This window comes from Nymphaea colorata, chromosome 3 (genome assembly GCF_008831285.2).
Source record: "Nymphaea colorata isolate Beijing-Zhang1983 chromosome 3, ASM883128v2, whole genome shotgun sequence".
NCBI classification, from domain to species: domain Eukaryota; kingdom Viridiplantae; phylum Streptophyta; class Magnoliopsida; order Nymphaeales; family Nymphaeaceae; genus Nymphaea; species Nymphaea colorata.
This window is the reverse complement of record NC_045140.1, coordinates 2,830,720-2,842,250: the sequence shown is the minus strand read 5'-3', so window position 1 is coordinate 2,842,250 and position 11,531 is coordinate 2,830,720. Positions and strand designations below refer to the sequence as shown.

General features: G+C 38.6%; 3 protein-coding genes across 3 annotated transcripts; all 3 read left to right on the top strand.

Annotated features, from left to right (window-relative positions):
- The first annotated feature begins 3,878 nt into the window (after positions 1-3,878).
- LOC126409877 (putative receptor-like protein kinase At3g47110) lies at positions 3,879-5,746 on the top strand. The gene is made up of 2 exons (XM_050076583.1): positions 3,879-5,647; positions 5,707-5,746. Exons 1-2 carry the CDS (start codon positions 3,879-3,881, stop codon positions 5,744-5,746), a joined length of 1,809 nt encoding a protein of 602 aa, XP_049932540.1.
- Positions 5,662-7,377, top strand: LOC116249893 (probable LRR receptor-like serine/threonine-protein kinase At3g47570). Its single transcript, XM_031623204.2, has 2 exons — positions 5,662-6,520; positions 6,787-7,377. Exons 1-2 carry the CDS (start codon positions 5,788-5,790, stop codon positions 7,200-7,202), a joined length of 1,149 nt encoding a protein of 382 aa, XP_031479064.2. The 5' UTR covers positions 5,662-5,787; the 3' UTR covers positions 7,203-7,377.
- A 1,236-nt stretch (positions 7,378-8,613) lies between these two features.
- On the top strand, positions 8,614-9,678 carry LOC116250812 (uncharacterized). Its single transcript, XM_031624753.2, has one exon. It carries the CDS (start codon positions 8,746-8,748, stop codon positions 9,406-9,408), a length of 663 nt encoding a protein of 220 aa, XP_031480613.1. The 5' UTR covers positions 8,614-8,745; the 3' UTR covers positions 9,409-9,678.
- Positions 9,679-11,531: the final 1,853 nt, after the last annotated feature.

The window sequence follows — 11,531 nt, the reverse complement described above, 5'->3', positions numbered from 1 at the left end:
TTCATGTTAAAATTTAAAAACTTTAATTCAGCTCCTCTCATATCAAAATTTTAATTATACTTTTGGGTGCACATTTTTTCCAAAGTTGAGAGTTGTTTGAAAAGTATATATATATTAAATATAAATTTTGTATGTACTTTTTACTATAATCGAGTCCGGCTGGGCCGACCCAACTTTTCTCCTCCCTTTTTAAAATAAAGACGAAAGCAGGAAACGAAGATAGTCATGATCTATTATTAGCATATTTGTTATAGGGTTCCAAAAATTATAGTTTGAAACATGTGAATAGTTTCTTGGAAACTCAACCATCAACTTTTGCTGAATAAATATGTTTCTTTGCGTCTCCTTCATTACGCTGAGACGTTAGCCTAATGTAATTTAATTGAGATGTCAAATTCGTTAGTAATTGCTCTTTAAAAATTTGTCGACAAAGTTAAATGATTTATTTAGATAAAAATATCCTGAAAATGCAGTCATATATTTGTTGTGAATATAAGGAGTTCAGAAACCTATTACCAATGCATAAATCACATTATTTAAACATTTACATAACTATTGTATAAAACATGAAATTAACAAAACATTAACTCAATTTAATTAACAAATAACAATTTTTTTCACTGCTGAGTCTATTAAGGCCGGCTTGTGAGCTAGCTCTTGAAGATCAAGGGTACTCCTAGTCCTGGAAAAGAAGATCAAGGGTAATCCAGTGAGTATTTAAGAGATGAAAGAAGAAAAGTAATAAGTTTTTTTTTTTTTTCGGTAAAACTATAATATCAAATAAGATTTTCATGCCCAAAAGTTTCAAGAATTAAGAGACGAACTTTTTCTTTTCATGCACACATAAGAACTAACAACATAAAAAGAAAAACTTTAGACCTTTTGTTTTTGAAGTTTCATGAAATCAGTATATTAAAGAAACATGTTTTTTTTTTTTTTTATCTTTGTGTTTAAGTAAGTTAACAAAAATTTAACGGCACAAATGAGATCCATGTTGTTAGAGAGGAGCAGAGGAGTTGCAACTATCTTGGTTAATATCGCGTTATTTTTCAAGTATGGAAGGAAGAATTTTTCGAATTCAATAAAAAATTCATGGTAAAATTCTCTGTGTTTGATGTTGCAGAAAAAAACCATATAAACTTGAAAAAAAAATTCACGTTTTTTCTTGTGCATTGAACGGGGCCAGGAAAGAAACATGATCACTGATACCAGAAAAATATATTATAGTAAATACATGATTTTATTGATGATATGAAGTCAGCCTTGACGCCTTGCCAAAATGTCAGTGAAAGGTGATCTTAATTCTATTTGGGCTTTTAATGACGCACTGGATACTCGTTGCAAATTGTTGGTATTCCTTTTCCTTCGGATCGCGCGACAGAACGTTATTTCAAATGCCTTTTTCAAACTTGTAACCACAGTATGGTTAACGTATACATAAATATCAATATAAATAATGTATAACCACTCATAATGGGCCCATCTAATAGTAGTGTCACACAAAAATTACATCAATAATAATCTATCGTTTACAACTATATGGTTTTAGGTGTTTAACTGAAGACTAGTAAGATAAAATAATCGGAACCGTGCTTTCATAAATCTACCCTATGAGTCGCTATATTGAAAAAAAAAATTAATTACATATGTATATATCCCAAAACAATTATGTTTTGTTTGTTCATGTTGAGGTCAACTTTGCTCAAAAGTTCACTATTCTTTCGTGACCGAGCCTAGTTGGTCTCAACCATGGGTTTGATGCTATGGCCATGGTAACTCAACTTTCCACTTTAAATTCATGTTTTTCATATCCTTTAAAGTTGTTTGGCAGCAGAGACACTTTGTGAATCTTTCAAAATAGGTTCATGGAATAATGGTTATAGTATTATATGAATTTGTCTTAAGTTTTAGGTAGATTCATCAAACATTTACAAAGTATTCTTACTACCAAAACTACCTTTGTAATGTACATTTGCCTTATGGAGCTATGTGCTCACACAAGACCGAGAATGTCATTGAGATTCTTGAGGGACTACTCTACTTCAGAATCATCCACCTTCCTATCCACAAATCCTTGCATGGGCAGGGAGCCGTGGTACCGAAGAAGGTAGCCCATTTTGTAACTTGGTTTTCCTTTTTAAGATGGCACGAGGCCAACTATATCAGTTACATGCAATTAAAAAGCAAGCACAAGTTGTTTTTCTAGGGCTTGTTTTGCATAAGTAACAACATGAGAGTGTTTCATGAATCTATCTCAAAATTAAAATATATTCATAAAATATTTGGACATTTGTTCAAATATTTCATCAGTCTATCTTAATTGTATGGCGAATTTATAAAACATTTGCATCTTGTTCCTAATGCCAAATGACTCGCTTAGAAAAATAAAGTAATTGAGTTCCTTGGGAATGCCTTTACTTGTGTATGTCCCGAGGAGCCAAAGCCTGCCCAGCCCATCCGTCAGGGTTCTAGAGAGGACTTAAGCCCCACGAATAAGGAGGAAAATAAATGCCCATAACAATAGTCGAGGTTAGGAATGGATAGAATCAGGCCCAGTCTCAATAGCCATCTTACTGTCACACACGCACATGCAAAAGCAAAAATGTTGTATTTAGGATTATCATTTTTAATAGTTTAGCATATTAATTTATTTTAGTTAATCTAATTATGTAAATATGTTCTTTTAGCTGGTTTAAAAGATAAAATATGTTGGCATTAACCACTTTTATGCGTCTAAGAAAGTAATCAATTGATCAACACTTAATTTAAAAAACGAGACGGTAAAAAGTGAAGTGCTTTTTTTTTTGGAAGAAAATTATGCAAACTAAAGCATTTCCATAACAAGCAAGCCATAGTGAATGGTCCTCGATGTCTTTATAAGTTTATACCAAGTCCAAATCATGCGTGCCAAATTTCCTTCTAGTTTGTCTTAGAAATAAACTATTCAAGGTACTAATCTCTCTCTCTCTCTCCCTCTCTCTGGAATAGGCTATAAGAAATTCATAGATAAAGAGGACAACTAGGTAAAAAATAAAAACCAAACACTTTGGATTTTTGTGAAAAGAATATTTTTCAACATGATATGAGCATTATAATATTGTTTATAAGAACTAATTTATATCAAGTGTGCTTCTAAGAAAGTGATTAACATTTCTCATCAATTATCAGTAAAATCAGATTGAAAAAAAAAAGAAACACTTTAGTAATCACATTTAAACAGACTTGTTTTTATCCCTGACCTAAGTGGTGTGGGATGTACCAACACAGACATACACATATACAAAAGTTCAGTTAATTCTTTGACTATTCGGTATGTAATGACTAAAATGCTTCTTATAAAAAAAAACGATTTTTAGAAGGATGAAAAGGGAATATGAAAATGTTAAAAGTTTAAAATATATATTTCTTTATAAATTTTTTTAAAGTACCTCAACTCTTTTCTTTTTTCTTTAAGTGTATATTTATTGTGTGCACAGTTTCTTTGCGATCTCCTTCCTTACGATTGCAAGAACTCATGCCTACACCTGGCCCGTTCAATCAATGAATTGGTTGTGTGACTGAGCCACCCAGACAAATATCAGGACTCCCCTTGTTTTATTTCATGTGCAATACAATTTCTTTGCTTTGACTTTTGACAGTCTTCGTCTCAACCAATTCATTAATGGAAGGGCCATTCTAGGAGGACTATAATGAGGTAAGGCAAAGAAATTTTCGTTCTGGTCGGTTCAGTTGATGCAATGGTAGAGAAGGAAATGACGGAGAAACTCTCTGGTTTTGGACGGAAGGTACAAGATAACAATTAACAAATGATGTCCCCCATGCAAAAACATATATACTTCCTCATGCGCTACTTCAGATCCATGAAAACTTGGTGCAACATGGATGCAGCGAATTCGTCGCTTCCACCAATATTTCTCATGTATTGTTTCATCTCTGCTGCCTTTGCGATTCTTGCCTGTAACAGGGCATCATCAACCCTTCTCCATCTAAGCAATTCTACCGATGAGGCTGCGCTTCTGTCCTTCAAATTCGCCATTGCAAGCGATCCTCAGGATGCACTGTCAAACTGGAACGCCACCAACTCCTTCTGCAATTGGAGTGGAGTTTCATGTGGTGGTCGTAGACAAAGAGTCGTAGCCCTGAACCTCACCGGCATGTCGTTGGCGGGCACTCTTTCTCCAAACGTCGCCAATCTATCTTTCTTACGTGCTCTTGATCTGGCTTCCAACAGTTTCTATGGCAGCCTTCTTGTAGATTTCAGCCGCCTAACCCGCTTAGAATATCTTCGGTTGGCGGGAAACCAGTTTGAAGGCCTGATCCCCCAAAGCTTGAGCTTCTGTCTTCGGCTACAGACGATTTCAATGGGAAGAAACCGATTCCATGGGGACATCCCCACATCATTAGGCAGTCTGGAGGGACTCATGACCCTGCTTCTTAGCCGCAACAATTTCACCGGCACCATTCCGGTTGCCTTTGCCAACCTTTCCAAATTGGAGACACTTGATCTTGCTTATAACAGCCTACGGGGGAGCATTCCAGCCGAGATGGGGAGCCTGGCCCGCCTGAGATGGTTTGCTGCAGAACAGAACAATCTCACAGGTACAGTGCCTGTGACCATTTTTAACTCCTCTTCTCTTCAGGCTATAAGCTTGACTAACAATCGGTTGGAGGGTTTTCTCCCTAAAGATATCGGCCTACTGCTGCCTAATATCCAGATCTTCTACATAGCAATCAACAGCTTTCATGGCGTAATACCAGCTTCCCTTTCTAATGCTACAAGACTCAGAAGTTTTGATCTGGGTACCAATAATTTTGGAGGTCCAATACCCTCGGAATTAGGCAGTCTCCAAGGTCTCAGAACCATTTATCTTGCTGAGAATATGCTTGTTAATGCCCCCAACAGCCGTGAAGTCTCCATCCTTGCATCATTGACCAAGTGCCCTGTGTTGGAAGAGGTTGAGCTCTCGGGCAACCCTCTAACTGGTATGCTTCCCGCATCCATTGGGAACCTGTCAAGCAGCTTAACGCGGCTCAACATTTTCTCCAACCAGATTGAAGGTACCATTCCTTCAAGCATATCTAATTTGACCAACTTGATATACTTCAATATGTTTGACAACAGAATTAGTGGGGTCATCCCACCAAGCATTGGAGCTCTAGGAAGGCTGCAATATTTGCATCTATCCAAGAACATGTTAGAAGGACCCCTGCCACCTCAACTTTACCAGCTGGTCAACTTGGGTGTTCTTTTCATCAGCAGAAATAAGATTTCTGGACCAATTTCAAGCTCCATAAAGAATATTACCAGATTGCAAAAGCTATACCTGTACTCTAATCTTCTGTCTTCAGCAATCCCTGCAAGTCTTTGGGATTTGAAGGATTTGGAATTTCTATATCTGCGAGAAAACTCCTTCACGGGTCCTCTTCCTCTGGAGGTTGGAAACCTTCCAGTACTAAACGAAATGGACTTGTCTGCAAACAAATTATCTGGCAGCTTGCCTGTTTCATTATCAAAACTCCAGATGCTTCATTACCTAAATGTTTCCAGCAATTCATTGGAAGGCCACATTCCCGAGGAACTTGGTGGCATGGTGAACATCCAGCTTCTCGACCTTTCTTACAATTCTTTCACTGGCACCATCCCAAAGTCATTGGAGAAGCTGAAAAACATGGAGACTCTGAACCTGTCATTCAATCGGTTGGAAGGAGAGATACCAAGTGGTGGCATTTTCTCAAACATTTCTAGGAAATTATGCACTATGTGGAGCTCCCAGATTCCAAGTGCCAATGTGTTCGGACAGGAACGCCAAGCCACAGCACAAGAGAGCAAATGTGATTAGAGCTACTGTGTGTGCAATAGGAGGCTTTACTCTTTTTCTTGTTGTTGGCTTACTGATTGTGATGGCAATTCGTCGTAAAAGGATGTCAAAAAGACAGGACTCTGTTCCAGATTTGACGAGAGTTGAACATCCGATGATCTCATATCGAGAAATACTGCAAGCAACCGGCGACTTTACCGATGCCAACTTGCTTGGAAGTGGAGGCTTTGGCTCAGTCTACAAAGCAATCCTATCAAATGGAGAAACTGTCGCAGTCAAGGTTTTCAATTTGTCATTTGAAGGGGCATCAAAAAGTTTTGACATCGAGTGCAATGTTATGCGCCAAATTAGACACAGGAATCTTGTTAAGATCATTACTTCTTGCTGCACGGAAGATTTCAGAGCTTTGGTTCTTCAGTACATGCCGCAGGGGAGCTTGGAGAATTGCCTGCATTTGAGTACCCATCAATTGAGCCTTTTGCAAAGGCTGAATATTATGATCGATGTCGCATGTGCTCTGAAATATCTTCACTGTGGTTATTCAGAGCCTATAGTTCATTGTGATTTGAAGCCAAGTAATGTACTTTTGGATGGGGCCATGACTGCATATGTTGGTGATTTTGGCATCGCAAGGATGTTGCTTGGGAAGAAGACTTCAACTCTTACCACCACTCTTGGCTCCACTGGATATATTGCACCAGGTACTACCCATTCCTACTCATAAGTTATTAAATTAAACGTCTCTCTTTCTCTCTCTCTCTCTCGAGTATTCAAGTTGTAAATAATTAGACAAGTGTTGCCGTTCAGATTTTGTTGCAAAGCTGCTTCACTGCGCAGTTAATTAATTTCATGTTTTGCTCCAGAAAAGTAACGACACAATTTTAAAGCAATGCACATAATTATATCATATCAAATATTAATTTTTTTGCCTATTCATTCTCAACTTATTGAATGGATGGATGATCAGAATTTGGGTCGGCCGGAAAGGTGTCAACCAAAGCAGATGTGTATAGCTACGGGATCTTGCTCTTGGAGATGCTTACAAGAAAGAAGCCTACTGATGCCATGTTTGATGGGGATCGGAGCTTGAGGCAATGGGTAGCGGAGGCGCATCCAGATGCCATTCTTGAGGTCATCGACAGTCATCTGCAGGACAAAAGTGCCGCCATCGGCCATGAAATTAGTGAGCAGCGAGAAAGTGAAAGATGTGCCATCAAAAACCAGCTCCTCGTGTCGATTGCAGAGATTGGTTTATCGTGCTCAATGGAGAATCCGGCGGACAGAATGGCCGTGGTGGAAGTAGTGGTCGCGCTGAAGAAGATAAGAGAAAGGCTGCAATTCTTGGAAACCAGTGCCACGTTAATCACTTTAATCAGAAAATAATAGAAACATGATCTCGTCTTTCAGTTGGAAATGGGCGCGGACGTGAAGGCCAGGCTTCTTATGAGATGCAGATTATACAGTACTGAACCAGTGATGTATTGCTTTGTGATTAATCTATCTTGAACTATGTTGTCTGTTGCTGCTAAACATGTGTCAGACCATTCAGAGAGAGAGAGAGAGAATCCAACTACTTGATTTGAATCAAAATGATCCAACTACTTGCAAGTAAAAGCTAGAATTTGTGTCACATTGAAATCCAGATTCTATTCAAAAAATTACTGGTGAGACCAATCTGGAACATGAAGCGGACTTATAGGTTTTAACCATTAATTGTTAACCTTGGTAAAAAGCTTGAACATGGCCGCCCACGTCCCTCTCTCAGAGACATAAATATACTGCCGTTTCTTAAACCAGACACTGCTGTTTCTTAAACCACAGTGCCCAAGAGTTGTTGCTATTTTTTTTTTTTTTTTTTAAAAAAAGATATGCTTTTGAGGAACATAGCTCAAACCGATCAGTTGAGACGTGCTATGCGAACCTCTCCAATTTTTGAAAAGAGAATTTATATGCAAGTTAAAGCAGGTGAATATCTCACTACCTAATACCAATATAATTCTAAACTTAATATCTCACTAAGGGTGAACGAGCTCAAACTCGTTAAAGTTTGGTTCCTGAACGAACGAGTTAGAGCTGAGTCATTTGCTTCACGAGAAGTTCATGAGTTGACTCATTCAAATAACCGAGTTGAGTTTGAACTCAACATTTAACTGTCGAGTCGACTTCGAGTCTTAATTGAGTTTGTCAAGCTTTAATGAAGTCGATATATTCAAACGAGTTTACGAATATATCAATCTCAATTGAGTCGAGTTCGAGTTCAACACCTAACGATGAATATCAATTTATTCAAATGAGTTTGTCGAGCTTTAATCGAACCAAGCTCGAGCTCAACAAATAACGATAAATATCAATTCTATTCAAACGAAATTATCGAATCTTAATTGAGTTGAGCTCGAGCTCAATAAGTAACTGCCAAGTTGAACTCTAGCCACTTCTATCGAGCTATTGTCGCCGTTTCTCGGGCTCGACTAAGGTCTTCACCCCTACTCACCACCTAGTACTAATATAATTCTAAATCTTTAACTTTTTTTGCTCACAGGAAATTATTTTTTAAATTTGACAAAAACAAAAAAAAATAAAGTGGCAGAAGCCAAAAGACAGCCATCCGTATCGGCCGATTCACCGGCCTCCTTAGGCCAAGTGATTAAAAAGTTGGTACAACTTAGTTGACTAGAAAGAAAAAATATATATATATATATAAGCCATTGAATTTTGTGTGGTTGAAGAAGGCGGAGGGTAACTTAGGCCGCAAGGCACCGATCAATCCCAAACGATGACCAGCGCCACCAATGGAGAAAAAACCGTCGTCCCCACGTTTCCTCGCCATTAAAAAAGCTCTCGGGCCCTCCCTCGGCCCATTGCTTCACTCCACCACCAACCTCTCCTTTCCCATCCTTCTCCTCCTTCAACCTCAACTTTCTGTTTCATGTTCTCTGATCGCGTCGAGAACCAGGAAATAAGCAAGAGGAGAGGAATGAGGAGGGAGGGCAGGCAGCACGGACTCGTTAGGAGCGTCATCACATCATCGACCAGAAATAGGGTCGTCAACAGGTTTGATTCTCTTCCGACGGCCGGAATGTTTCAAAAGGTTCCCTGCAAACCGACGAATCACTCCAAGTTTACCGGCCCCATGAGCTATGCTGGGTATCGAGCTTTGCCGGCTACCAAGTCCAGGGGAAAGGCCAAAGGCAACCACAAGTTGAAGTGCAACGATGTATCCATGAATCAAAAGTTCATTGCGTGGAGGGTCATGGACAAGCAGAGACAGTCCAATTACATCGGGTTGTCGGCGACCGAGATCTTGGATGGCCTGGTCAGAGATGATCCCAATGAATACGACGAGTACCATTTGGAGGAGGAAGAAGGAGACGAGTTCAACGATGAAATCGCCTTAAATGGTGGCGAAATTGAAGCGCCGAATGTTGTGGATGTCGATCATGCTGTTGCCGGAGAAAGTGGTGAGCTTTTCGACGTTCATGATTATGGTGATGATGATGACGATTATGATTTGGTATTCTATAATGTTGAAATTGATTACGAAAACGAGGGAGAGGAAGGTTGGTACCTGGTGGATGAAGAAATGTGTTGAAGAAGGTTGCTACCCAGCAATCAAAATCCAGTTTGGGAATAAAGAAGAAGCTGCCCTCATCCAAAGTGTATTTTGAGCATGGTTGGGGGGACAGTAACACGACAGATTAACACAAGTAGGGACCAATTGTTAGTTAGGAATTTCTTTCACCTGTACGGTTTGATTCAGCGATTGTTGATCATGTAGCAGTCTTCTGCTTTGTTTGATTGTTTCACCTTCATTCATCGTTGGAAAAATCTGAAAAGAAACTGTGACTTTGTTCTGATTCCATTTTTGGTTTTCTTCCTCGCTGATACCAATCTGTTGAATGTTCAACGAACTCCGTTTCATCGTGCCAAATTTGGAAGTGAAAGGAGGACCCTTTTCCAAGGGAAAAAATTTACCGGGTATTTATTTTCTCGTGAGAAGCAAGGGGGAAAAAAATTGTTTCGGTAGCATAGTTGGGTAGAGTGGGGGTATTGTAGACGGCACGTCCTCATTTCGAATCCCACCGGTACTTGGACTGTTAAGTGTTACGAGTGACTTCCAACTCTCGGGTCTCATTCAAACAGTGTTTTTTCATTCACAGGAGGTAACTCCGAGCCCATGAATGCAAGATCAAGTATTCCCATTTGCTCCAAGGGGGGTTTTGGCATGGGGGCAGGCCAAAAATGATTGGCAGGCGGTCATGGTTCGAACTTCATCGGTGGCAGCCCTTTTCTACAAGCTTAAGTAGCTATCTGTTGGTCTTAACATCACAAAAAAAACTTGAATTGTATACATTGACAAAACTATGTTACATATGTTTTTGCAATAAATCTATCGCTAAAGTTGTGTTTAAACGTTGGTAGTCCGACTCCTCAAAGAACTTAGGTTCGAAGCATGCTCTGTGAAAACTCAGGGGAGCAGGCACAGGTAGAGATGGTGGAATGAACCACTCACCCTTAAACAAAACAAAAAACGACAATCTCAAAAAATGGTATCCAGTGTTTTAACCAGAACCTAATTTTTATGTTTAGCTAATGAGAAAAAATAACCTTTTTGTGGATAATTCGGAGGAACTCACACCCATCTGAAAATGAAAATGTTGTTTTCTCAAAACTAGATTTTTCAGAAATCCAATTTCAACTGTCACCCACACACATGTTAAAGGCGCTAAACACACCCTAAAGGGTTAGCAACCGGTGACCTTATTTTTTAATATGGTTATTTTCTAAAATGGTCTTATAGAAATAGTTTGACAGTAAGAACATTTTGTAAGTGTTTCATGTAAGTAAGAACATTTTGTAAGTGTTTCATGATGTATCTGATAGAAAGATTGAAATAAATTCATAAAACACTTGTTTTAGTGTTCCATGAATCGCCATGAAACACCTACAAGAGTGTTCCTGCCACCACCAAACGACCTTATAAGGAACATTATAGTATTCATTGGTAGGAAAGAAGCCTACAATTTCTTTTTTTCTACATATTTTATCCGAAGCACCACTCTTAAAGGACATGTCATAGACTCATATGGGAGTTGACATAGATTGTCCAAACAGAACTGGAGTACCCATTTCTCCTGTAAATGGAGAATGCCTTCTAACTGTAGTCCTTCTAAAATTATTATCAATTATTTACAAGAAAAAATGCCTAAAAACAAAAAAGTTTCAAGCCAGATATTATGATAAAAAAATCTTTCATTTTCTGATTTTGGAACAAATGCATTCTTGAAAATTTGTGGTGGACAGAAGCTCGTGTAGGTTTCCATGGATTTCCTCTTCAATGGAACGGATAACTTCACTTAACAATGTAATGCAACAAACAGTGCTTTCATTCCTTCTTCCCTCCCGGGCAAGGGAAACCTCATAGGTCTTTGGACCTGCAGGTCTTTCAGATTCACGAGTAGAGACGTCAAGCATCGGGTAGAATTTGATTCCCCATTTTGTATCCGAAGCAAGCTAGATTGTTTTTCTCAGAAAGGCTAGATGTGACTGGGAAATTTTCAACAGCATGTAATAAAGAATTGATAATAATAGAAAATGCACATATATAACCTTTCGTATTGTTAAAAACAATACTTAAATTTTTCTATAGTTAACCGAAAAGATTCATAAGATTATTTTTGAAACTTTAATTGTTAAATCAGTAAAAATTTACTT

Bases quoted from the DNA above. Each gene is read 5' to 3' on its own strand.
- LOC126409877 (XM_050076583.1), top strand. From the start codon at position 3,879: ATGGATGCAGCGAATTCGTCGCTTCCACCAATATTTCTCATGTATTGT. The intron at 5,648-5,706 runs GTCATTGGAGAA...ATCGGTTGGAAG, and splicing joins TTCACTGGCACCATCCCAAA to GAGAGATACCAAGTGGTGGC.
- LOC116249893 (XM_031623204.2), top strand. From the start codon at position 5,788: ATGTGTTCGGACAGGAACGCCAAGCCACAGCACAAGAGAGCAAATGTG. The intron at 6,521-6,786 runs GTACTACCCATT...ATGGATGATCAG, and splicing joins CACTGGATATATTGCACCAG to AATTTGGGTCGGCCGGAAAG.
- LOC116250812 (XM_031624753.2), top strand. From the start codon at position 8,746: ATGTTCTCTGATCGCGTCGAGAACCAGGAAATAAGCAAGAGGAGAGGA.